Raw genomic sequence first — 27,902 nt, 5'->3', positions numbered from 1 at the left:
GGTTTCAGTTTATTTGAATTAGTTAAATAAGTAATCTAATGTAATCATTGAATTTAATGATCACATTAGATTACATGACATTTTCTAAAATATGTTGTATGAATATGAAGCATTAATATGAATATCATACAAAAATACCTTGTTTATTACCAAATTTAGTTCATTTTACTTTACAATACATTTAGTAAGTAATCCTTTTTTTTTTACAAAAGCTCATTGATTTAAAATTCAGAAAGCATCAGCTTTGCCCCACTTTTTCAGCTTCAGAGCATAGCGTCATTTATCTGAATTAGCAGAAAAATATTTTAATCATTTCATTCTAAGAAAATATCACATTAATTATGATGAATACTAAATTACATCTTAGAATGAATAATTGATGTATGCTACCCCCTTTTCCAAACATTCCTGTTTCAGAACATTTTTCTTCATTGAAAAAAAAAACTTGCTTTAATATACGTGCGTGTGCATAAAAAAAATTAGATTGTTGAACCCTAGCTTAAAATTTTCTAACAACAATTTTTTTAAATGAAATTACACAAATGTGTCAGATTGAGAGTGGTTAAAATTGAATTGCGCTTCCTGAGAAGCTTAGTTAACAGTTTTCCGAACAACTAGTTCTTGGTAGATTTGCTATTATAGGCTCCTAGTTACTAGATATATTCTTTTTCATAAAAGTATGAGCACAATAAATAAAATGAGCAGTTTGCAATGAGTAAAATTTTCTTAGTATGATATCTCAATGCAAAATCTTTGCACATTTTGATATCAGCTATACAAATCTGTACAAAACATTTTTTAAACTATTTTTCTCATCAAAAGGTTTTGAGGGGGCCTGTTTAAACCATAATATTTATATGCTGTTTTTCAAAATGAAAGATTGATATTGATCAAAGAAAAATAAATGACTATGTTTGAATTTAAAACTCTAAGCACTTTTTCAAAGTGTCCATATTAAAATTTTTTTGAAGTAACAGGGTTTTAGGGAAGGGGAATTGTCTCCATAGGAATGTTTGGAATATAAGGGGCAGCTTAACCTCAGCAACCTGTAACTGTTGGATCAAGGCCAGATGCTTTTGTGATATTCAGCTTTACAATCTCCTCAGCACATGTTGGATGAATGCCTACTGTCTGTTGTAAATGTTCCAAAGTGAACCCACACCTGAAAAAATTAGAAAAATACATTGGAGTCAAAATTGCAAAAATTTTCAATGAGTTTTGTGTAGTCCAGATTGAGTGATTCAAAGGGTTTTATGCATTATGTGGTTCCGCTATAAGTACACATGAGTATGTACTCCCAAAAAGAAAATAAAGAAATAATTCTTTTAAAGTTTGAGATAATAATAATAATCATAGTTGGCTTGACAGCCTTGGCCTTCTTTAAAGATCCATCCAGACTGTTCTTCTCTTGGCCCTGGACTTCCAGTTTTTGATCTTAATAACACTAAAATTGTATATTTAGCCCCTAAGCCAGGGCTAAGGCAGAACTACATGCAATATACCAGACAGTCTGGTAATCACATCCAGACACCAGTTTTGTTCTTATAAGAACTCATCAGCCTGAAATAGTGAATAACCAAGCTGGAGGTAGATGTCATATCATTGAAGCTGAGAGTTCCAACAACTCGTAGATAAAGTAAATATATTTCACCAGCAAGTGTCCGCAGCCAGAGGCGTGCACAGTGGGTGGAGAAGAGACACCTGTTGGCCGGGCTCAAGCCGGAAGGGGGCTCAATATTTTCAAAACTAGGTGTGAAATGGAGGGGCCCTGGAAAAGTCATTTGTGATGGGCCTCAAAATTTCTGTACACATCCCTGTCTGCAGCATGGTGCGGTGTTGGCACTCTTAGTTTCAATGAGATGACATCTGCCTCCAGCTCAGTTTTTCACTAATCCAGACTAATGATCTCTAATAAGAATGAAACTGCAGTCTCTGGATGTGATAACTGGGCTGTCTGGTATGTTGCACTACTCCTTGATTGTTGTCCAAAAAAACTGCTTTGAAAACTCTCAAAGTAGCTCTATCACTTTCCATTCACATGAGATGACTGGCCCATCTCATTTTGTTCAGTTTAATAAATTTTAAAATGTCAAAATTACTAAAGAGGTTATAGAGTTCAAAGTTATACCTTCACAAATTTCTACTCTCATTGACAAGGCCCGTCATGTCAAAAATTTCCGGGGGGGGGGGGGTGGAGGCAAAGGATTTGTATTCAATATTTTTTTGGGGGGAGAAACAATAAAACACATACAAAAAGGCATTTACATTAAGTTTCTAAAATCCCTCCCCCAGACAGGAGAGTGTCGATTCCAGTCTGAGATCAGACTGATTACTTGGGCTTGTTCTATGGAAGGTTTTAAGTAAATGTGACACCAAAAACTCTCAGAATTTGCAACATTCAAAAGATTCTAATTAGTCTAGTCCATTCATAACATGTTTGATTAATGTATCAGCTGTAAGTGAGCTTCTAACAAAAACAACAAGCGCACTAAAGAATAAGAATTATATTTTTTAAGAGTGCATATACAGTGCTTTAAGCGATCAGCAGCAGCACCACTCTCAACACTTATAAAGTCACTTAAGTAGTCTTTTGGCGCTAACTTTAATATTTAGCTACTATTTTTTCACCTTAACAGAATAACAAAATAACTTTTTGAAGTAGTGGACATTAACAGTCTTAATATCAACGAATTTTACTTCAGAAACATTATGAGCTCTGAAGAAAACTATGTATTTTTAGTAGACAAACTAATAAATATGTATAAAAATTTACCTAAGAGCAGTACTATATCCTTGGATCACTTCTCCGGCACTGGGACCCAAAAAATGCAATCCAACTATTTTTTTATTTGTTTTTGATACAATGGCCTACAAATATAAAATGATTTTTATCATTAAAAAAATTAAAAATATAATAAAGGCTGTGTGTAAACAACTTAACATTGCAGTCGAAACAGATTGACCCAGGTGTTTTGAAGGATGTTTCCTTCTTATAGAAGTTAAAAATTATATGACTCTGCTCTTGAATAAACTGTTCTGAGTTAACATTCTCAGTTTATTATTACTTAAATAACAGTAAATAAAAAAAAGCAAACAATATTTCTATTCTGCTTTATTTGGCTTACCTTAATATAGCATTGACTGGCATCCTTTTGGGGTAATGAAAATTCTAATGGTTTATAAAATGCATGATAGACTTCAATTTGATTATCACCAAATCTATGAATAGCTTCCTCCTCAGAAAGACCTACACACCCGTATTCCAAAGGAGTGAAAACAGTAGTAGCTACCTGCATTAAATAGCACAAAATTTATGCTTATAAGTTAAAAACAGTTGATGACTAGAAAAATTATTGCTTATGAAACATGTGAGTCTTTGGATGATAAATAACCAGTTTATTTGAACTAAATAAATTCAGAATATTGTAGTTTTAGGGGAAAGTACAATGCTAAAAAAAAAAAAAAAATATGCATGCAGCATTAAATGAAAATATTTTTTTTTTCTATTGAGAACATTTTTCCTGGATGTTATATGGCACATAGCAGAGATCATATTTCTAAATTGTTAATTTTATAACTTTTTTTTTTTTCAAATTATCAGGAAACATGCATATTAATTTAGAAATACAATACTACAACAAATATTCGAAAACTTTATGACTGCATGATAAAGAGTTATTTATATATATTAAAAGCAGCCCTCAGATATATAATAGCCAATTCACTCATCGAGTAATGCTAATGACGTCACTAACAATGTAACTCGATAATTTTATATTTTTTTTGGTGATGTTTGATGTGCAGGGAAATGCTTTATTTTGACAAGGCTGAACTGGATCCGGTAACTTAACAGTTTTACTGGTAAGACTCATTTTAGGAGAAAGAAGAAACGAAAAGGTGGTCAACAATGAACGCCATCTACTGGAATTTAGAATTAATCCACTAGAATTAGGGTTAAAATTTCACCAATCAAAATATCACCAAATAGGGTACTATCCCAGTAATTGGCACTTTTAGAGTTTGTCCTTAAACGTATCTCCGTTTTCATTTCCTAGGAAAAAAAAATTAATTTGCAAATATTTTGTGCAAAGAATGTACATCTCTGCATCTATTTAGTTCACTAAAAGAAAAATGTTTGAAAAGAAATTTTCATTAAAAAATATATGTATAAAAAGTTACCAAAATCACCAGTAATTTGCACCTGATACTGCAGTGTATGACATCTTGTGATCCAGTGATTGGCTCATATTAATAGAACTGGAAAATCACTTTATTTTTTACTTTTGGATAATATACAAATTTTATCATCATAAGAAACATAATTCATGTCAATTTAAAGTTTTTATTACATAAATTAATATTAAATCACACATCTTGACCTTGAAAAAGTATTTTAGAGAAATAAAAATAAATTTAGATTTACATGGAAAAATATATCGAGATAATTGCTGTTTCATCAGTCAGTATGCGGTTTTAATTTTGCGAATTATAGCTGTTTCCACAGAAAAAGTAACATCAGCTGATAATTCTAAGGGAGCATAATAAATGAAAGGATTCTCTACAATTTTATCTGACTGTGATGGTCAAACATATTGGTTTTTTATTGTTTCGCTTAAAAATTCAACAGTACATTCTGTAGGATTCAAATCAGTAGTACACAACCCGTACAGTATTGTTGCTGCAAAAGTATCAGAAATCAAACGTTGCACAACACATTAGTGACTATTAGCACATGTGCCAATTACAGGGGACTATCAAAACTGAAGCACCACTAATTGGCATCTATCATTACTTCAAAAATCCAAAAAGAGACAAAAATATATGTATACCCACTCAAAGTAACACCTTTCACCTAAACAAAACTTTTAACAACCAAAATTTAAAATATATTTTAAGTCAGATTTTAATGGATTGATGTGCATGCTTCCCTTAAGCCAAAAAAGAAGCTTTTACAACAAAAATGTCTGATTTGACTCAGGACACAATTGTTTCTCTTTCCTATGCACTGCTACCATTTAGTAACATGAATTGAACTCATAATCTTGAAAATAAATGTACAGTCGGACCTCCGTATATCGAACTTCCACATATCGAAATTTTCTATATATCGAAATCCCAGCAAATTTCTATGTTCACTACAAAGAAAAATTGTTTCTATATATCGAAAAAGTCTCTATATATCGAAATTTTTTTCGAGACATTCGTAGGTTTTTTCCACTTTAGACTGTTTGTCTTATGAAAAATGAAGGTTAGCGGAGAAAACTATAATCACTAAAGGTTGCTACGAAACTCATAAGGAATATGGGGTTCAGGGGTGTGTAGATAGGGTCGTTGTTCCGTTCTGGAGTTTTTACATTCCCTCAAGTTTATTTCAAATCTTAGTTGCAACCAGTAACACTAAAATCAGTTTCAAGTTATCCCTTTTGTCTGTTGATTATCATTCTTAGTATTTTTAGCTTCAGTAAAAATCATTCAAGTTAAATAGATTGATTCTTTACTTTTCTCTCGATTACATTGTTAAAACGAAAATCCCCTATTGTGGTGGTTCAAGTTGAATTTCCGAAGAATGAAGGTGTATGAAGGAGCAAAAATGTAATTTCTGTTAAATTTTTAATTATTAACTTTCATTTAATCCGATACTCGTTTAAATTAGCAGTTGGGTTTCATGCACGAAAATTAGTTTTAATTTTAATGTTTTAGGATATTTTTATGATAAAATAAGATTGTTTCTATATATCGAAATTTCTATATATCGAATTTTTTTCCGGCAATTTGCTACTTCGATATATGGAGGTCCGACTGTACTTTCAATGGGTGTGTAGCTTTCTACTTTTTAAAAGATTGGATAAGAATCTTATTTTAGGATATTTTAGTTGGAAGTGCCAATCACTGGTGACCTACCAATTACTGAGGGGTGTTACCCTAGGCAATTGCTTTGTCCAAATGTAGAAGTAATTTTCACCCGTCATACCTTGGCGATTTTCTAGTTTAAAAATAAATGTATAGAATCAATTTGCCAGTAAATTGAAGTTTGAAGCACCACATGATATATGATGTTCTTAATTTCAAACTTATGCATTCTAAATGCCTATTTAATATTTATCAAATGATGAAAACCAATACATATGAGAAAATATTAATTTTAAAACTACTAAGAATGTCATTTGAAAGAAAAATAATCTCACATTTTCATAATCCATTTCTTGAGTAGATCCACCAAAGAGCCGATGAGATAATAATCTTCCAGCTTTGATTGCAACTGGAGTGAGTTCAGGTTTTCCCTTAAAATACAAAAAGAAATGCTACCATGATACAAACCAGAATGATAAGAATGTTCAACCCAAATGCATTTGTGTGACATTTTTCAGTAAAGTAAAACACTAGTAGTGACCAGTGCTTCAGTAGTTGCCACTTCAAGGTTTAAAACACAGTAGTAACAGCCACAGTGAAGTATATTTTTAAACTGTGGGTCTACAATATTAATTACCTCTCTTGAAACTCAATGAGCGTATTATAGACCAACTCTTTCTTAATCATCCCATGATTTAAAAATGCCAGAATTCCAATTTGTTCAATTTTTTCCCAAACTTCAAATTTGATCCATTAACAGTCACTCCAAAATCTGAAAATTTCAGTAGTGGCATTCTGACATTCATTTAGGGGGGCACAGGGGGCCCGTGCCCCTCCCCCCAAAGGATAAATAATTTTCAATATTTTATTTATTGCTTTTAATTAAATTTTCTTTTGCATTTTTTTAACCTAGTTAATGAAAAAAAAAACACAAAACACACACAGCATATTTTGAATAAAAGTATTTTTGCTTCCTAAAAAAGTATTACTGGAGTCAGACGCCTAGAGTTGCAGAATACATTTAACTCACGGGTTTTGACTTCAAAAGGACCGTATTATCGTGATTCCTTCACTAATTCTTCTTTGATGGAATCAATAATTAACTTTTTTTTTTTTTAATGTCTAGGCGCACCTATATAAAAGAGTAATTTTGATCCAGGAACCTATTATCGAAATACTAATAGATTTCTTTTTCAGCTTATAAAAAATGCAAAATGAAAGAAATCATAATAAGGTAGTTTCTTGGAAAACCCATTCATGTCGGTTGGTACAAAAATATACCAACCGGGAAAAAAATTATAATTCGTCCTCACATGATGCTATCTCCCCAATAGCTGTACATTTTACATAGTAAATAATCACAAAAAGGGAAAAAAATATGTTTACTGTATCTTTGTTAACCCGTTCGAACCCAGCGGCACGCCGCCGTGACAGAACGATTCCTGTCTTATTTTCCCAGCGGCACGTTACCGCGACGCTCTCTTGTCGACGCTTACATCCCAGCGGCAGGTGGGCGCGTTTTCAAAACGGAACGATTTATTTGAATTTTTAAATGATAATAGATGGCGCTAAATGGTTGTAACTTTCATCATACTCCAGTCACATGGTATTTGACCTTCATGTACAGGCGTTAGTTTTAGTTTCGCGCTGTCTGATAGGTTAGGAGGATAGATTTATTAATGTAAACAAACCGGGAGTTCTGGCTCTTTAAACTGACAGTTAAAAGGACGCCAGCGCGTTTGTTTATTGCTTTGCTTTTTTCGAATGCAGTAATGAAATAACTATATCTAGCTGACTAATACATGAGAGGGGGAGGGAATTGAATATTTCTCAAAGTGCTTAGCAGAGGTCTGAGGATTTATGGCTCCTTAGAAGCGCACTTTTGATTTGGAAGTACATGTTAATTTCGGTTTCTTTTCTGCTTTCGCTTCTTTCTTATTCATTTCTTTCATTTGCTGAACTTCGATTATTGAATCCAGATGGCTAAGATGGGAGAAGGGGTTCTTCAGGGTGTATTTTGTGGGATTTTTGAGGCATGTGCAAGAGATGTAGTTAGTTCAATTTTGTAACCCATGGCTAAAAGACCGAGATATTTAACGGAGAGTGAAATTAGTAAAATTATGAATGAAAGTGATTCCGAAACTAGCGAAGATAGTGACTGTGATATAGGAAATTATAGTGGTTCGGAAGGTTCATCTTCCTCAGAAACTGAAGGATATGATTATGATGAAGAGGTTGCAGGCGATGCTTGCTCTGAGCCTGCCACTAATTGGTCTTCAGAGATAAAACAAATTCCGCAAATTGACTTTTCGGTGAGAACTGGATCAAATTTTACCACTGCGCAGCCAGTGACTGAACTGGATTGTTTTAACCCTTTCTTTGATGAGAAACTTTTAGATATCATCGTCAATGAAACAAATGCTTTTGCTCAGAAAATAATCGAGAAAAAGCAAAGTGAATCTGAACCCTCAACTAGCTGTCTTATCAAGCCTTTTCAGAACATAACAGTGGATGAACTTATGATATTTCTCTCATTAGTAATTCTAATGAGTATCATCCGAAAACCTAACTTAAAAATGTATTTTTCTACAAATACAATGCTTTTAACACCATTTTTTAGCATGGCTATGGCAAGAAACAGATTCCTAGACATTTTGAGATTCCTGCATTTTAATTCCGATGCCGAAGCGAAAAAACTGGAGAAAATCAAGCCAGTACTAACTGCACTAATAGAAAATTTCAAGTCCATACTTACGCCTGAAAGAAACATATGCATTGATGAAACTCTGTTTGGTTGGAAAGGACGTTTAAGTTTTCGTCAGTATATACCATCTAAAAGAGCGAGATATGGAATAAAAATATATAAATTGTGTGAATCGCAGACAGGATACATATGGAACTGTTGTGTTTACACTGGAAAGGATACTGAGATCATTCAAACTGCAGGTCTCTACGGTGAGAGAGTTGTGAAAACACTTTTATCAGATCTGTTGGGAAAAGGATACAACTTATATTTAGACAGATTTTTTGTGTCCCCAAACCTTGCTTCATATCTGCATGAAAACAACACAAACATGTGTGGGACTGTCATGCGAAACAGAAAAGGAATGCCGAAAATCATTCCTGATGTAAAAAAAAAATGAAACTGTTGTGATGCAGAAAAATTGTGTGAACTTATTTGCATTTAAGGACAAAAAGAAAACTGTTTTAATGCTGTCAACTGCTCATGACAATGTTATTGTGCCAGTCGGCAAGAAAGACAGAAAGACTGGAGAGGACATTTCAAAGCCATTGTGTGTTGTTGAATACAATCAAAACATGGGAGGCGTTGACTGCGGTGATTCAGTCATTCACCATTATCCTGCTTTCAGAAAAACAGTTAAATGGTATAAAAAACTGTTTTTTGGATTTTTAGATATGGCACTTCTAAACGCAAACATTATATATTCGAAAGTAAAAGGAGAAAAACTATCAGCTTTGGAATTCAGAACTAGAATTGTTCATCAAATAACTGATAAGTTTAGCAAACCGAAGACTCATAAGATAGCTCCAAAATCACCGGACACTCAACCTTTTCGATTATCCGGTAGACATTTTAAGAAAATTTACATTGATGGAAAAGGTAACAAAGCTAGAAGACGATGCGTCGTTTGCGCAAAAAAAAAAAAGTCAAGGCAAACTTCGTACTATGAGTGCAAAATATGCAACGTAGGACTGTGTGTCGATCCTTGTTTTGAACTATACCACACGCAGCAGAATTTTTAAAATTAAGTTCATAAAGACTAGTAAAGCACAGGTTTTTTTCATTCTGATTTCAATGGTATTTGTTCATATGTTTATTTGCGTATCGTATCCTTTATTTTTGTGTGCATACAGAAGGTTAGTGTTTTGCATATTTATTTCTTTTATTTTAGTGTTATACCTTTGGTGTTAATAAATATTAAGTAGTTATACATTATTTACATATCCTATAAATTTGGAGTATTTATATTGAAATTCTGATTTTATATGATTTTTTTAGGAAAATTAGGCTTAACAGCTCAAAGTGCGTGGGCCCGTGGCGACGTTCCATTGCGGAGCGTTCGGTCCCGTGAGTGCGTTTTGTTTTCCGCGCGCTGGTCCTCAAGGGGTTAAAAACGGTCGTAACAGTAGGCTTAAAACTTGAATAAATCATAACTCCAAAAGCATTCGTCTTCCGTCAAAAAGTAAAATGCAAGTTTTGCATGTATTTTAGTAATTTCAAAAAGGTTTAAAAATTGTACCATAATTGTAACAGTGTATTTGATTCAGATATACTTTTAAAACGTTGTTTTTATCTTTGTTTCGTGTTATGAATTCTCTTTTACTTTCAATGGTAGAAAACTGTACCAACCGGCGAATATGTAGTCACTGTCTTGCTTTGGGCAAATGAAGTGTTTAATCTAAAATTTGTACAAATAAGTGAGATTTTTAAAAGATTTTTTAAGTATTTTAGTAGTGTTGTTAATTTATTATGGACGTCATGGACGCAAAAAGCTGATAAGAGGAAATTCGATTAGATTTGAATATAAGCTGTGGGTGTTATTCTCGTAATACGGACTTTTATTTTTTTCGGTACCATATTGCGTCACCTAGATGAATTGGTATAGCATAAAATATTAGTATTGGTATAGTATTTGTATAGTATATTGGTACAGTATGGAAAAATAATAAGAACCTAAGTACCAGAGGAAACGCATGCCATTATAGAAAATTTTTTACTTTTATTCCTATGCTAAATGATATTCTTTCAACTTATACATTGAAAGAGTATACAAATGTATGTTCCATTGGGTTCAAGAAATGAAATGAAGAAATACACACACAATCAACCAAGAACAGCATGTGGTAATGCTGCAATAAAGATGATGCTGTAAAATGGAACGGCAGTACTGCAGTAGCAATTACAAGCAATAAAGTATTCAGGACATGATGTGAATCAAGCAGTAAATGAGATGCTTTTGAGAAAAATAATTTTATTATTCCAATATCGTAGTTATTGAAACACATAGCAAGTGCATCTGTCGGATAGACCTTTTTGATCCGTAGAAGAATACGGTATTAGAAATTGTTGCAAAAAAAAAAAAAAAATGTGGAGGTCACTTTTCTTGTGGGGGGGGGGGGGGGCAATTTCTGCAAAGTGCTGTAAAAGAATGGCGAATGTTCCAGACTTTTTGAAAAGAAGATTCGCTATTCATTCCGAGAAGATTGTGATGCATAAATATTCGGTTAAAAATATATTCAATTCGAAATTTTACTACATTTTTAGTATTGATTTTTTCAAGTTCATATTTCATAACATTTTATTTTACAAAATAAACACATTTCTTTTTTCTTTTGAAATAAATGAAATTGTAATTAGAAAACTCTTTTATGTAAGTGTAAGTAATATTCTACAATTATAAATAATTATAAGTGGTAATCAATGCAATTATTGCAATCAAACAATAAATGTAAAATTTGCAAACAAAATGTGCTCACACCATACAAACGCCGGTTGGTAGAAAAATCTACCATAAAAATAAAAATAGAAAATTTAACGGGAAAAATTAAATTTGTATATAATGCACTTACTAGACATAAAATAAATAAATACTAATAAAATTATCACAGTTTATTGTTTTTTTTCGAAACCGGCATTAATGGGTTAATGGAAACGGCGTGTACTATCAAAATATGTCATCTCAACTGTATCATGGCTTTAAGAACAAATCAGCAACTGTTTTGAAATTCACACAGAAATAGTTTCTGAATTCTTCAGTAAAACTCGTATGTTATGAAGTTATGATTTTCTTTATAAATTAATTTTAAAAAATCTCAAGTGAGGTATGGGTTTATTTAATAACCTTGCCCTCGTATTATAATCATTATGACAATGTTCCTAAGTAAAACCGTTCATTGACTCGGTGACATTATATTGGGTTGAAAAATGGCTTGAAACGTTAAAGATGTTTTCCGTCCACATTCACAGTATATCAGTGCATAATATTCATGTACTTAGAAGTAGATTCATTGACCTGAAGAATCCTAAAAAATTTTTTAAGAATTTAATAATTGTACTTTCAAAATTAAATTTTAAAAAAAAACCTGTGACCCTCTTTCTCCAATCAACTCTAATTTGAATTCTGAAATTTTGAATTCAAATTATGTTTTTCGCAATCACGAGTTGCGACAAAACCCTACTCATTCGAGTTTTTGTATCTAAAAATGGCTCTCCCCCCAAGCATGTCCCTCCTCCTGGGTGGTTATGTGTGTATAGTTGTGTGTGTGCGGGCTTGAATGTGTTCACGTCGGCGTGTGTATGTGTGTAAAGGCGCGCGCGTGTAGGCGAGGGTGTATGAGCATGCATGTGCAGGACATGGACGCCACCACCCAGCAGAAGTGGATTCAGGACCAGAGCAGCCGTGCCGCCGGTGGGCGGTGGTGCTGCTGGTCCAAGCTGAAAAAGGAACCCCAACGTCAAGGGCTGTCAAATGAGAACAATAAGCAATCGTGATTGCTCAAAAAAAAAGAAATAAAAAAAAACGCACATTTAAAAATAAAGTCATTAAACTCTGTTATGAAACATCAAAGATGGGGAGTGGGGGCTATTCAATTTCCCGTGCCTCCTCCAAACAATTTATCTGTATCCGCCCCTGAATGTAAGGTCACACCTGCACACTGTGTGCACACATCCAAGCAAATGGATTGAATAAAAAACTATTTTTATATGAAAAAAGTATAATGATAGCACAGTTATATATAAAATGAGAATTATATTTACTTTTAAAAAATCTTTCTAATAAACTATATAGTAATCAACAAATTCATTGCTCGTAAGATAAGGATTAGAACCAAAATATTTGTTTGTGGAAGAAAATTAACTAATATAGAACCAAGCACATTAATTCTCAATAAGCTATATGATAAACTACATTAATGTCTTACAACAACAACTTCAAGGCTACTTTACCAACAGTACATCTCCAATGGCATATATGTTAGGAACAGATGTTTGTTCATTTTGACCTACAATCTTGCGAGAATCGGGATGAAATTCAACACCTATTTTCTCTAAACCCAGATTTTTAGTATAGGCTTCTCTTCCTAAGAAGAAAAAATTTAAAACTTCAAAAAGTAATTGGAATACATCATAAAAGTTTTTGAAATCCTTTTCACACTAAGCAAAGTGACAAATTTCTAAAACCTAAGAGAGTGCAATTCTGCTAATAATTATTTAGTTTCACCACATGTATGGTTAATTCAAATTAAGCATGCAGTCTTCTATGACGAAAGATGAAACACATGGGACTTATTCAAACAAGAAGTTCCATCTAGAACTAAACGAGCCTACTTTTTCGTTTACCCATATCTACTTTCTAGTAGCTGATCAATATTCTCAAGAATAGCTAAAATAGCAAATTGTTTCAAACATATTTTTTTGATATTTTAAGCTGATTTCTAGGAACAAAATATGCCTCACTCATCCAAAAAATTAGATGTATAAAAAATAAACAAACAAACAAATAAAATAGCAGCACCTTTTAAACAAAGCAGCTAATACAATTTTTTCCATTAAAAAAAAAACTTTAACCGCTTTCAAAAAGAAAAAAAATAATTAAAATTAGTAAGCTCATTAAAATAAATACTTCATATCAACAAAAAAAAAGTTTGTTTTCCTCCTGTTGCCAAAAAATATTTTTTTAAATGAATTAATGTACTTTCCAAAATTACTAAAAACAATAAAATATCAACTTAAATAATTTTCATTGTAAAAAAAAATTGTCTGCTCATATTTTTATGTAGAAACATAACGAACTTCGAGTTTATCCGCCAAAAACTGAATACATAAACAGACAGGAGGGTGACAGACCGACAAACATTTCCATCCATCTCAATACCCTACTTTCCAATTTTTAATTTTTCAATATTTATTCATTTTGACTTTTTTTTTTTTTTGCGATATTTTCAAGATGCATTAAGCCTTGTTTCATGCTTTTTTCTTCTTTCTCTGACTTTTAGACTTTAGTGGAAAAGTAGGCTAAAAAAAGAAAAAAAAAACTAAAATTTTTGCATTGTCCAAAATTGAAAACCCATTAAAAGGATTAAATTGCTTATATCACAAGTAAGTGGAATAATCTGAAAAATCATATCTTTGTTTTTATTTCTTGTGAGTTAATTCAAATCTATCATTTGCTGTTATGCACACATGGGTTGGACAGTATAATATGAACACTTTAAAATTCGGAAGAACTTAAAAACTATTCAGCTAATGATTTTTAAACTTGAACACTAGAGAAGTCGCGCTTCGGTCCATTCCCCGCCTGTTGTCAGATATTTTGCTCTATCTCACCACCCCTTATTCTAATAATGGGTAGCTGAAGGTCAGACTCTCCCCAGCCCACACTCTTAGTTCTGAGAATTTTCTTCGGTATTTCAAGGTTGCATAGCCTTTGGAAATGTATGTTGGTCATTTAGACCAATAGCCCGCCATCCTAGTCGGGTGTCATTTTCTCCCCGGCACTTCCTTTCTTCTGCTTTCGTCTCACGGATCGCTACCGCGGGGCGGGGAAAAAGACTGAAGCGCAAGCACCAGCGTAACAAGAGGAAACGCGACTTCTCTAGGGTTAACTATAAAAAGCCATACAAAACTCATAAAAAAATTTTCTTACTTATGAAGTTAGGAGTTACCCTGCAGGGAGTTTACCCTATGGTTACTCCTGCGGTCACCTAGTATCGTAGAATGCATAGTTAATTTTTTTTTTTTTTTTTTACATGTCTTCCTGTGTAACTTATGTCTGAATTTTCATAAAAATACAATATATTATTTCTCTACAAAATTCCATTGTTTTTGACATTTTTTGCTCATAGTTTCATAAATTTTCAGTCAAAATATACAAACTTTTCAGAAATCATTTGAATAAATATTCAATTTAATTATATTCTAAGAGGATGTGGATTCTGGATTGTTAAAGAAAAAAGATAAATGTTCATAGCACATGCATAAAAGATATTTGAAAAGAAAATTAGCGACTGAATTGACAAACCTATTTAGCGACTCACATACAAAAGTGCAGTTTTTTTAGCGGAGCGCTAAATGATGAGGGTCTCGATATTTTAATTTCAAAAATGATTTTTTTTTAATGATTTTTTTTTTCAAAATTATTTTTACGACTACTTAGTTTCAGGTTAAAATAGATTGATTAATAACTTATATTTAATTTCTTTCCCTGAGTGCTTTTTAGTACAGTAATACAAGAAGTGATATCAAATATTTATTTAAAAAAAATGTGTTTTGGTGTTTTGAGCTTTAAAAAATTGAAATTTGGAGCTATCTCCTTTTTGCTGCAAAACCATCAAGAACTAAATTTTTTTTTATAGTGAAAACAAAATTATCTATTATATCTTTGACTTCTTAAAATATTGAGCGACATATAAGTATTCTTTTTTCCTTCAAATGGATGCAGTAATGTTCTTATTGTTAAATCAACCTTAAGACAGAAGAGTCTTTCTATTTGGAAAACAGACAACTCGGAAATCTTTTTTCTAATATCTGTATGTGATTTAAACTTGCAGTGCAAATCTAGGTTATATTATGAAAGCTTTGCTCCAAACTTATTATACTTTAAAGGTAAATGAAACAGGCTGCTTGATAACAACCTAATAAAATTAAACTTTTACATATAAAAGTAAATAATATACAAGCAAGATCACGCTTAGTTCAAACTCTGGAATATGCTTAAAAAAGAAGTTAATGAAATTACCAATGGCAAATAGAACAGTATTAAAAGTATCTTCATGAAGTTGCTTGTCTTTACTCTCCCATTTCACGGTCAAAAGATCAGCTGCTTTTTCAATTTTTAAGGGTATGCATCCATGCAGGAATTTTGTTCCATCATTCGCCATGTGATTTGCAATTAGAGTGGCCATTTGCTACAAGATTAAAGACATACTTTACGATTTGCAATTTAGCAGGAAGAAAAATGAAAGCATATAATCATAATTACCAAGTAAAGACTTAAACTAATGATGTAATTTTTACATTACTAAGTATGTAACCTATGGTCATAACAGTTACAGGAATTTCATTGGACAACAAAACACTTCCTTCCTACAGCTCTAAGCTGCTATAAATTTCAAGAAGACAACAGATGCACTTTCTAAAATTATTATCAGTGTTTGCTATAGGGTTTTTTTTTAATCAGTTAGTTTTACAGTTTAAAAATTTAGATAAATATTGGTTTAAGAAAAAAAAATTAGCTACTAACCCTCTTGGGGACAAACCCTAATATACTTTGAGGGAGGGAGACAGTTCTATACACAAACTGATCCCTTATCCAACTGGTTATGACCATCTTGCACTCATTCAAAGATAGCCTACGACTATATTTTGGGGAAGAGCTCTAATATTCAATATTCCAAAAAAATTTCACTTCATTTTCAAAAATTCTTTGAAGTATTAGTCAATGACAACTCAATTACTGACAGATTTATCAAACAGCCTGAAGTACCAGTTCATTATTATTACTGGTACAGTGTTAGGAAATGTCTGAAATGTTTTTTAGTAGATTTGGAACCTACTCTTTACATAAAACATGCAATAAGAGTTCTACCTTCATCATTAATATTACTTAAATGAAATACAATGACAAAGTGTTTACTTAAAATTAATTGTCATTTCACAAGCATTTACAGAATATCAATGCAGAAATTGGGTGCAAACACACACACACACACACACAGAAATATAATTACAGAAGAACTTTTCAAATTACTTTGGGGTTGGGTTGATTTCAGAGCACAAAAATTCATAGTAGGTTCAATATTGGCTATGCATTAAGTAAAAAAGTTCAAACTTTATAGAAAAACAGAACTTTACATATTTATAAAATCAAATTAAAATTTTGTGCACAATTAAATGTTGTATTCAATTTACTTTAGACAAGTTTTTCTTTTCATTAAAAGTCATTCCATCCACACAATAGTTGAAAATTGAAGTGTATAATAATAACAATAAAACAAAAAAAAATCTTTTTTTTTTTTTTTTTGTCTTTTAAAACTTTAAACATTTTGAAATGCTTGAATAAAAAATAATCACCTGGTCAAAGCCTCTGAGACAGATAGATCGGACCATGACTGTTGTGTCAAATCCAAGCCCTGTAAGAAAGCCAGCACATTCCAAAGCAACATCTACAGAAATTGTCAAGGAAATTTCCAATATGAGAAATCAAGTTCTTGGGAAAAGTTTTAGTTGAATGTTTTGGTCAAAATATAGTATTTTATCTTTACAATTTTATTGCAGTATTAAACCAGTTCTTTGCCAGAAATGCACAATGAACACAAAAGACAAAAAACGTTTCTGAAATAGCTTAAACCTAAAAGATATTTTTAAAACTTAGCAAAATTAAAATACAATTCAATTTGGTTATAATTTTATTGTAGATATCTGAGTTGATTTTGTAATAAAGGTAAGACATGCAATGATCATGTTGGAGTGGGCAGAACTTGTAAATTTTTGTTGCAAACAAAATTTCTCACAAATTAGAAATAAATGAAATTGTTTGGGAGGGAATGAATGAATAGTTTGTCATGCCAGGTTTAGAGGTTTTATATTTTTCTGAACTTATAGTACAAGCTCAAACTATCTAATTTTTGCAAGAACTTGGGAAAAACATTTTGTTTTAAACAGGTTTCATTGTATTAACAATGTAAAAAGTTCTTTAAAATACTATAATTGCTATATAAAAATTCTTTTGACAAAGAACTGAAAAAGATACAGCTTCCACCAACAACCAACCTAAAAAGAAAACAAAATTAAAATGTGAACAAAAAAAACTTTTAATCATAAATGAAGAAACATAGAAGTTTAATGAAAAATCAATACCACCATGTTTGAAATCTATTAAGTTTCTCCAAAGAAATTAATTTTTAACAGATTAACTGACTAATTCTAATTTTCAACACAGAAATTCTAAGTTAAGTACCTTTAAGCATTTAGCTATACTCTGTAATGGAATGTATTTCATGATGCAGAATGTATAATTAGAGAACATTATTTTCAACACAGCAATTCTAAGCTAAGTACCTTTAAGTATTTAGCTATACTTTATAACGAAATGTATTTTATGATGCAGAATGTATAATTAGAGAATATTATTTTAACTACCATAATAATACGTTGCAGAATGTATTATTAAGGTAATTTGGGCTAAATGGATTACATTATTTATTTCACATAAATGATATTTTTAATGTATTTAAATGATTTTCAATTTAATGATTCAAAAAATTATTTATGCTTGTGAATAAAAGTGCCTGTCCGTCTGTAAAGTTTACTTCCTCTGGACAGTCAGTTTGCCCAAGGTTGAGACAGGTAGAACTGGAATCAGATCAGAACATTTAAACAAACTCACTCCATTCCCAAGATCCTCATATGTCAGAAAAATTATATATATATATATATATATATATATATATATATATATATAATAACAATAAAAGTGAAAAATATTGAAAAGACCACACCAAGAGCCCATAGATGCGCAACGCAGCAAAACTAAAAAGCCAAGTAAATATAAAATTAAGCAAACAGAATTACAAATATTAAACAAATTATAAATAACAAATGATGAGAAAAAGGAAAAATGCAAACAGCTATTAAGTAGGAATAGAAAAAGAGTGAATCAAGAGCTCATCAGCCGCGGAGGATTCATTAATTATGGTCAAAAGACCAAAATTTTAACTATAAACTAGAAGAGAATGCTTAAGCTCCAGTACATGTAATATAGAGTAACAATGGGCAAACGCACCACTTGCTAAACTAAAAACAATAAACTAGAGCTCAAACCTAAAACTAAAAGCAGGGGGTTTCGCCTCGACTAATTAGGAAAACTAGTTCCGATAATTAGCCATCCACGGGACAGTACCTGCCTATAACAAAATTGTCTTACCTTGAAATTTATGTAAACAAAGCCGATTCCATTGTTCAACCTGATAAAATTCCATTCCAGTTGTTAACATAACAATAAAATAAAGATAAAAACATATCCAGAGGATCAGTCTATAGACATACCGAGTCGAGATATATACGTCACGAGCTCTGGATTCATACTTTATCTTTTCCTACTTAATAGCTGTTTGCATTTTTCCTTTTTATCATCATTAATTATTTATAATTTGTTTAATATTTGAAATTCTGTTTGCTTAATTTTATATTTACTTGGCTTTTTAGTTTTGCTGCGTTGCTAATAACTATATATATATATATATATATATATATATATATATATATATATATATATATATATATAGTTAAAAACTTTTCATTTAAAACCAGAACTTTAATGAGCTAAGATCTGCACTAACACCAATTTTGATGAGGGGTCACTATATTGTAGCCAATTTTGACAATTATCACGGAGTGGCAAGTAGACTCTGCTGATTGTGAGCTCTGGGGAGTCCAATGAAGCAAGCAGAGGCGTAGCTCTTTTGCACATTGATATTTTAGTACACATGTTTTACCATTTATAGTATTTTATTTTTGTTCACTGTTTTAAATTTGTTTTCAATGATTAAAGTACACTAGAACCTCATTAATTCGAACCAATAAGGGATCCAAGTCGTCTGAATTAATATAAGTATGGATTAAATAAAATAAGCTATAAATTTAGCCATGGTCCATAAACCAACTACTGAACATATCAACAATTGTGTTTTGAATTTCAGAGAAATAAATATAAAACTGCTTAAGAGAAAATTACAAAACTACAATTAGAAAAATTCAAAATATGGGGCACAAAAATACATTAATGTACTAGTTCGTCTTTTGTTTCACAGTTATGTACATCTAAATGGCTATCTGAGTAAGTGAAGTCCAGTTTGATAGGGTCCAGGTTAATGAGGATTTACTGTAACTGCAATTATCATGTAATTGATTAACTTTACTTCATTTTTATACAAAGAATATAAAATAATCTGGCATTAATTTAAAGCACAGGGAAGAAAATGCAACATCTAAGCTGATATTTACGTTTTCCCAGGTGGCTTTTCAAGACTGAATACATCATCGCTAGTGATACCATATTCTAATGCACCAGGTATATCAGGATACTTGGGTCGTCCACCAACAGCAATAACGATGTTTTCGGCAGAGAAGTTTTCTTTCTAAATGAAAACATTGAGAGTTTGTTTAAAATTTATAGAAACTGGTTACATCACTGAAAACATCCGCAATAAGAAAGAACTCAAAAACTGAAGAACCTACTTTTCCAGTTTTATGAAGAATTTCCACTTCATTACGTGTTATAAAGGAGCCCTTAGCATTAAAATAATCAACATTTCTGAAAACAGTAAAAGAAAGAAATGTATCTCAATACTAAAAGCAATTTTTAAAAAATAATGGATGTAATAAACTAACAATTTACAATTAAATAAATTGTTCAACATTAGAAAAGACTGAAAATTGCTGAATACAGTATACTCCCAATTATCCGTGTGCGGATTATCCAGTTTGCGGATTATCCGTGCATCATATCGGAATCACTTTTCTAAAGCTTCGATGATGTTATCGATAATATTGATAATCATTGAGGAAGTTAAAGAAATCAAAGGTTTCGAATCAGTTGACACTGAAAATGTTGAAGAGTGGTTTAAAAGCGACGAATGTGAATCAGGATTTCAATGTCTAACTGACGAAAATATCATTGAACTAGTTACTGAATCAAACGCAAGTGATGATACCGAAAACGAAGATGAAGAACATGAAGATTATACAATTTCACATTCTACTGCTCTAAAATCTGTGGAACATTTATTGGATTACATGAGTGAAAGAGGTTACGATTACGGAGAAATAATTGCAGTAAGAAAAATTCGTACGGACATATGCAACAATTTAAACAAACAAAGAAAACAAAAATGTATCACCGATTTTTTTTAAGCAATAAATTTCGAAGAAAAGTTCCTGGTTTGTGTGAGTATTTAGTTTTTTCTAATTTCCCCTTAAATAGTTACCCTGCATATTCCTTAAGTGATTTTTCAAATTATCTGTGTTTTTCGATTATCTGTGCTACGCCGCCTGGTGATTAGCACAGATAATTGGGAGTATACTGTACTTAGAAAGACTAAATGGTCAGTACTACCCCTATCAATTTCATATGTTTTTATTATTATTATTATTATTATTATTATTATTATTTTAAATTTCTTCCTGAATGAGTCCATATAGGGGTAAGTGGTGTACCTTGGACATAGGCTGATTATAGCTCTGCTTATTAAAATAGTTGAATAACAACACATGTAGTTAAAGTTATTTGCCACCAGAGGTCTCAGTGCATACCTTTTTGTTTTGTTGAAAGCTCATCTGATTGAAGTATTATTAAAAGAAATCCACAATTCAAAAGTAAGTTTTTCCAGGTATTTTTATGTATTTTTATTATGAAACATATATTGTTTATCCTGAAATGTAGGTCATGCATTATACAGTCATGTTCTAGCTATAACATGTGCTTGAAACAAAGTTAGGCCTAACTGTAACATAAGGGTCAGCTATTTTGTATTTTATAACTAAGTGATGTACCTCAAACTCAAAACAAGTGATGTACCATGGACTGGTCCAAGGTACACACTTCTGCATAGTTATTACAACTCTTAAAATTTCATGTTCTCCAGTTTGTTGGACTAGTTGGAGGAGCATTCCCACTGGCCTTCACATCATCAAATATAATCAATGGCTTTAAGGCCACTGGCTTACATATACTGAATGAAAATATTTTTCAAGATTTTGATTTCCTCCTATCAAATGTCACTGAATGCTCATTGTAAAAGCAAGAAGAAAATAACACACAAAATGATTTTACTGGTGTGTCAACATCTGAAGCTAGTGATTCTTTGCCAAGCATTGTCACTCCTGAAGAAATAAGGCCATATCCAAAGGCACTACCGAGAAAACAGTTTCCTAGGGGGAGACCTAAAAGAAGTCTTGTATTTTGACCTATACACCCGAGAAAGAGCGTCTTGAAATCGAAAAGGCTGAAAGGGCAATGAAAAAAGTAAAGCAAATTAAGACAGTAAAAAAACCCTACCAAGCCAGCTAAGAGAAAATTTTATTATTCCTCAGAGTCTGAACTTGAGAATATTGAAGATTTATATGAGGAATTCAATATTTCAGATCATCATTTTAATGAGCTAGAAGATCCAGATAACGTCAATATTCAGATTGGGGTTTTTGTATTGGTGAAATTCGCTGGAAAGAAAAGTATCAAATATTTTCTTGCAGAGATTATTTCTATTGCTGATGATGGATATGAAGTCAAATATCTGAAGAAAGATCCAAATTGTCAGAAGTTCACAAGATCCTACCATTTATGAAGTTGACAAAAGGGATATCATGTTCAAGCTATCATGCCCAATACTAACTGGTGGATCTAAAAGGCAGCTCGAGAAGTTAACATTTGGAATTGACTTATCAAACTACAATCTTGGATAGAAATAAGTGTAGCTTAAAAACTAATCTTTAGTATGGTTTTCAGAAGCTAGAGCATCTTGTTATTTTATTAAAAAAGTGAAACGTAATAAGATAATAAGATCTAAATTTTTATTTATCTTTGAAACAAATAAAAAATGTATTTCTAAATTTATGTGTGGTTTACTGATTGATAAATAGTGATGTTCTTAGTGAAAATCATGTTTTCTTTACCTGTTAATTATTAGTCCAAGGTGCACCATCCCAAGTCCCAAGGTACACCACCGGTGGTGTATCCCGGTACTAATTGCATTCTTCTGGGGTTTTTTTCTTAATTTAATTGAAATAGGTTAAATAAATTTTTAAGATAATTATATGTTGTGTAAAAAATCATAAAGTTTTAACTAAAGGTATTTGCATTTGGATTTGGCAAAAAATTATGAAATTAAAAATTAAAAAGTGAACATAGGTCCGAGGTACCCCACCTTCCCCTACCCAATGCATCTTATTTTTTGACTAAATAAAAACTAAATGCGTAATAATGTATGCTGATCTTCTTTTTACACAGCAGAATTTAAAGTTTGTCTGTCTTTCAAAGCACAATTGTTACCGTCCAACTGATAGGCAGTCGACAGTATTTAGCATTTAGAATTCCAACTGTCTGTAAGATGAGGAAGATTAAAAGGATATTAGAGTAAATAGCATTTTACAGTGATAATTATCTAGAAAGAATTTCTGTTTATGTTATAAAATACCTTAGGGACCACTGTGGTCCCTTCCCTCTTTTTTAAGTATAAGGTTTAATATCAACCCTGCTAGGAGGCTAATGACTAAACGATTGAATAAGCATTCAAATAAAGTAACATTATGAAAAGTTTGAAACCTCTATCACATTCAGTAAGAAAGCTCCATTGCATTCTTTAATGTACTGAGCAACAAAATATGAAAAGGTACTCTCTTTTTAGTAGAGATGAAACACATAAAAGCTATGTCGTTAATGAACAAAGGCAAGCAGTTGAAAAATAAAGATTCAAGGTGAAACTACTATGCCAGTTATAATTCAAGAAAATATCAAATACATGTCACTAACATTACATATTTGTTTTTATTTCTCACGTAAAAATTTGAAGACAGAGACATTTTAACAGAGAGACAGGGAACATACTGAACTTGCATGTGAGTGCCTATCAAATAAATGCATAATATATCCCGTGTACATCCTTTTATGATGTATGTACAATAGCTTCAAAAACTGTACAATCATAGGAGTTAGGAACATTTTTTATGTGCCAGAAAACTATGTCCTAGACTTTATTGAGAAATATACAGGGTAACATGGATTCTAGAAGATTGTTGTTTCCAAAGAAGTAGTCACGAAGGTATTTTTTTAGTAACCCAGGCAACCAAGTGCAGAATTTATTGTCCCATATCTATGTGATAAATTTAATTAATACATGCTGTTATTTTGCAATTTTAAAGTCATCATACGCAGGATTCAAATACACCTCATAAACAACAGTGGAATAATTTACACTTTTTGTTGAAGAAATTATTTATTAAATATTAAAGTTTAGAACTTACAGAACATTATCAACTCATATTTTTCTATAAACAATTGACTCCACAAAGTATGCAAAACAGATGTCCACATACAAGTCAGAATACATACTATGTTTATGTAATTCTGAAACTTGTCCTACAATTACATTATTACTTGGTTCAAAAGCATATTCAATAGTGATTAATAGATTATTTTTAAAAAATTAGAAAAAAGCTCTTTTTATTATTAATTCTTCTTATTTGGTTTTACACATCAGCTATTTGAATTTGGTAACAATAAAAATTATTCAAGTTAAGGACAATAGATAGGAAATTATCTTCCTTTAACTAAAAACTGTCTTAGATGTCATGCATTGAATAAACTAATGCATGTGGACCTTCATATGCATTGAACAACAGTTCAGATAATTTTATTAATAGAAACTTAGTTCAAAATCTAATTTATTTTGCAAACATTCATCATAACTAATGTCGCAACATACAACTGAATATTTTAAATTGTGTTTTCATGGTGTAAATTCTGAAAAAACAATTCAAGGGAATTAGATATTAAAGGGTTAGAAATTCAATAATATTAGTAATTGTAAATCCTTACTTCTGTTTTAATTGAACACGATGACCCCAGTTCAAGGAACGGACATGTCCAAGAATGGCGTCTTTTAAAGTCCCCCAATCATGAATTATTTTGCTTTCATCAAAATTCCAGCCATAGCTCTTCGAGTCCTTTATTGCTTTCCCTAATAAAGCAGCCTGATGATATAACTTCTTTGGAATGCAGCCTACATTTACACATGTACCACCTAAGCCCCATGTTGTTCCTAGGGGAGAACAGAAAAGTAAACAACATTATGGAAGATAAATATGCAGGACCTGAGTACTGCACAGTCCCGTTGGTCAATGGACTTGTACACCACAATTTTAGGGGCACCAAAATAGTGGAAGTTTCTTTCTTCTTTTGTTTTTGGAAACTACTTCATACCTTGAAAACATTCAAATTTTTTTGTGAGGGAGTACCAAATTTTACCAGGATCTAGCCATTACTTTGGCTTGATCGAGTTTTGACACAATGTAGTGTTTACAGAAAAAATAACTTTCCATGATGAAGTTTTAAATGCAAATTTGAGCATTTAACATCTGAACATTTGTGTTTAAAGCAATTAATCACATAAAACATAATTTCAAATAGTAAGAGGGATGCCTCGAATTTAAATTTTTGAGGGGGGGGAATTCTCAATTTGCCAAATGAAACTTAAAACTTTGTCGAGTAATGAAATACAGGTATGCATACACACGGACATCTAATGAAAATTGACATTCAGGCATTAGTCTTCAGCTTATGGGTGTGTTCATGGGCGCCCATATAGGGGGACAAGTGGAGGTTCAAGCCCCCACTTGCCCCTTAGAAATTAGAACTTTCTTGCTTTTAGTACTTTTTTCTTTGCAAAAAGAATTCTCCACCAATTTATGAATAAGTTATTAAAAAAACTCTAATCTCTACTGAAATCGGTTTCCATGGGGAAAATATCCTGCTAAACCATGGGGTAAATGCTTGAGCCCCCCACATAAAATTCTGCATACGGGCGCTCATGGGTATGTTCATTATAGAGAGAGATGGAATGAATGCATATGTGCTGTGATCTCCCATCGGGCACCTCTGGCAGTAAATACTGCTGTTTCAACTGCTGCTTAGCTTAAAATTTTCTTGCTGACAAACAAGAGGTCCTTGTAGTCCCCAAACATGTCTATAAAATATATCTTGGAGTCTGTGCTACAAAAACGTTTGTTTGCTCATTAAAAGAAATGAATATATCAAACATAAAATATTAATATTTACTTGGATATTTTTGTAGTTCCCTATACACATTTAGAAATTTATTCAGGATCAGAACCATCAAAGACGGAGTCTGAACAGGATTCCCAAGGTGCCGTGAAACACAAGACACTGAAAAGTGAACTACTGGAATTTTCAGCAACATCCCAACAAGAAATAATAGGAAAAGTTTACTTTAGCAAGCAAATTAGGCAAAATTCTTCCAAATTTATAATCCCTTTGCAGATTTGAATATCAGTCATTATGTAATGAGGCAATGAGAAGCAAAGAGATGTAAGTAGACTTTTTAAAATTTCAAGCACAAGTTTGGTAAGACCTCATTTGGAGTATCTGTTCAGTTTTGGTCTCCTTATCTTACGAAAGATATTAATGTATTGGAAAGGGTTCAAAGGCGGACTACAAGGCTAATAAATGGACTTTCTCATTTAGACTATAATTCCAGGCTTAGAAGGCTAAAAATGTACCGTCTTGAGCAAAGAAGAGACCGAGGCGACATGATTCAGTTGTTTAAATTTATTAAAATGAAAAATGTTATCAGGCTGAAGTTCAGCACTGAAAACAGGACAAAGGATCATTGTTATAAGCTATTTAATCTCAGGCTAAAATGAATATTAGGAAAAATTATCATTATAACAGGGTAGTGGAACCGTGGAACAGCTTACCGGAAGAGGTGGTAATGAACAAGGGAGTAGATAGTTTTAAGAGGACCATTGATCTTCACTGGGGATTGTTAATTGACTAGGATCAGTCTAGCCAGCCTATTGCTGGTCGTCACTTTTGTATTTGTACAAGTAAAAACACTTGCAAAATTCAGATTCTTAGTGGATTTTCATTGAAAAGTCTTTCCTAATCATGCTGAAAAGCAGCACGTACTAAAGCATTATCATCAAGCAATATTATTCAATCAAAATACAATTAACTCCAGAAAATGATAACTTCTACAGTAACATAAATCTTTACTAACAATAAGAATCAAAAATGTTTTATTTAAATTTGATTTACAATTCAAAAACTTAAATTACTGTGATTATTTTAAAAAATGAATACTATACTCATTATTAAAAATATTAGTATTTTTTATTTATCAAATGTATTAAGTTTTAAAATATTAATTCAATCGGTTCTGGTTACATTAAAAATCTTACCTCTAGCAGATGGGTCAACATAATCTAAAACTGCAACTTTTCTACCAAGAAGTGCAGCTGAAATATTAAAAAATGATTGTATTTTTTCTTCATTGAAAATTAAAACAATACAAAAATCATAAGCAAAAAAAAAAAAAAAACTTCTTTTTTTGCATGCAATGTTTCTTAAAAAGTATTCTTTTCATAGCATATGACATTTTTTTAATGAGTGCAAACGAAAACTTTATAATCATTTTAAAGTACCTTTGCAGTATGTTTATAATTGCTTATGCAATAAAAACTGCACAATAAAAGGAGAATTTCACTAACATTTAAAATTTACCATAAAGAAATTTAAAACAGAGGTTCATGACTTAGAGGTCCAAGTAAATTTAATAATGTTTAAAAATCTAACAAACAAGTCACTATGAAAATAGAAACATACTTTCCTTGGCACATGCTAAGCCACCTGATCCTCCCCCAATGACAAGCAAATCATACTGATACTTTCTGTTATCAAATTTTCTTTCTGAAAAAATTAATTTAAAAATGTAAGATTAAATATTCTGCATCATTCCTGGCTAATTCTCCTCTATTCAATGACTTCAAAATAATAATAATCATAGAGAAAAATGAAACTGCCTTTAAATTCAATATTTATTTATAAATTACAAAATGTTGAACAAAAAAAATATATATATTGATTGCATAATGTTCTGTAAATGCTAAATTTAACATTTTCCACATTATATTGCTTCTAAGAAATTTGAAAATTATAGCTAAAGCCATCTATCATCTTAGCGGTGTATCCTGGTTGTTTGAGAAAAGGTAATGAAGATCGACTGTCTCTGTAACACCAAATAAAACAAAAATGAAAAGTGATGCAATATGTAGTCAACTTTCTTCATTTTCTAAACAGTAAGAACATTTACATACACTTATAAAACAAACCTGTGATTTGTGCACTAATTTTTCGGACAAAATGACACTTGCATAAAGAATGGGTTCTTGTGAATATATTGTGAAGATACATATCTAAAACATTGTACAAAAATGGTACAACTTTTGTTTACAAATT

The 27,902-nt window shown here is 31.6% G+C and overlaps 1 protein-coding gene across 1 annotated transcript; it reads right to left on the bottom strand.

The window, feature by feature from the left end:
- Positions 1–124: 124 nt before the first annotated feature.
- Positions 125–27,902, bottom strand: LOC129228226 (thioredoxin reductase 2, mitochondrial-like). Its single transcript, XM_054862894.1, has 14 exons — positions 27,776–27,902; positions 27,270–27,353; positions 26,846–26,902; positions 24,465–24,687; positions 20,111–20,186; positions 19,877–20,010; positions 17,625–17,644; positions 16,946–17,037; positions 15,612–15,780; positions 12,821–12,954; positions 6,186–6,281; positions 3,126–3,290; positions 2,774–2,868; positions 125–1,162 (listed from the first exon to the last, which is right to left on the bottom strand). Exons 1-14 carry the CDS (start codon positions 27,855–27,857, stop codon positions 1,039–1,041), a joined length of 1,551 nt encoding a protein of 516 aa, XP_054718869.1. The 5' UTR covers positions 27,858–27,902; the 3' UTR covers positions 125–1,038.

The sequence above is a fragment of the Uloborus diversus genome, chromosome 8, assembly GCF_026930045.1.
Source record: "Uloborus diversus isolate 005 chromosome 8, Udiv.v.3.1, whole genome shotgun sequence".
Lineage (NCBI taxonomy): Eukaryota > Metazoa > Arthropoda > Arachnida > Araneae > Uloboridae > Uloborus > Uloborus diversus.
This window is presented reverse-complemented; position numbering and strand designations above follow the sequence as displayed.

What these genes read in the sequence shown, in the direction of transcription:
- LOC129228226 (XM_054862894.1), bottom strand. Translation starts at nt 27,857, where the DNA reads ATGTATCTTCACAATATATTCACAAGAACCCATTCTTTATGCAAGTGT. An exon ending in CGTGTTCAATTAAAACAGAA is followed by an intron (nt 20,187 to 24,464) that starts GTAAGGATTTAC and finishes TACTGTTTTCAG; the next exon opens with AAATGTTGATTATTTTAATG. An exon ending in AAGAAATGGATTATGAAAAT is followed by an intron (nt 3,291 to 6,185) that starts GTGAGATTATTT and finishes TATTTAATGCAG; the next exon opens with GTAGCTACTACTGTTTTCAC.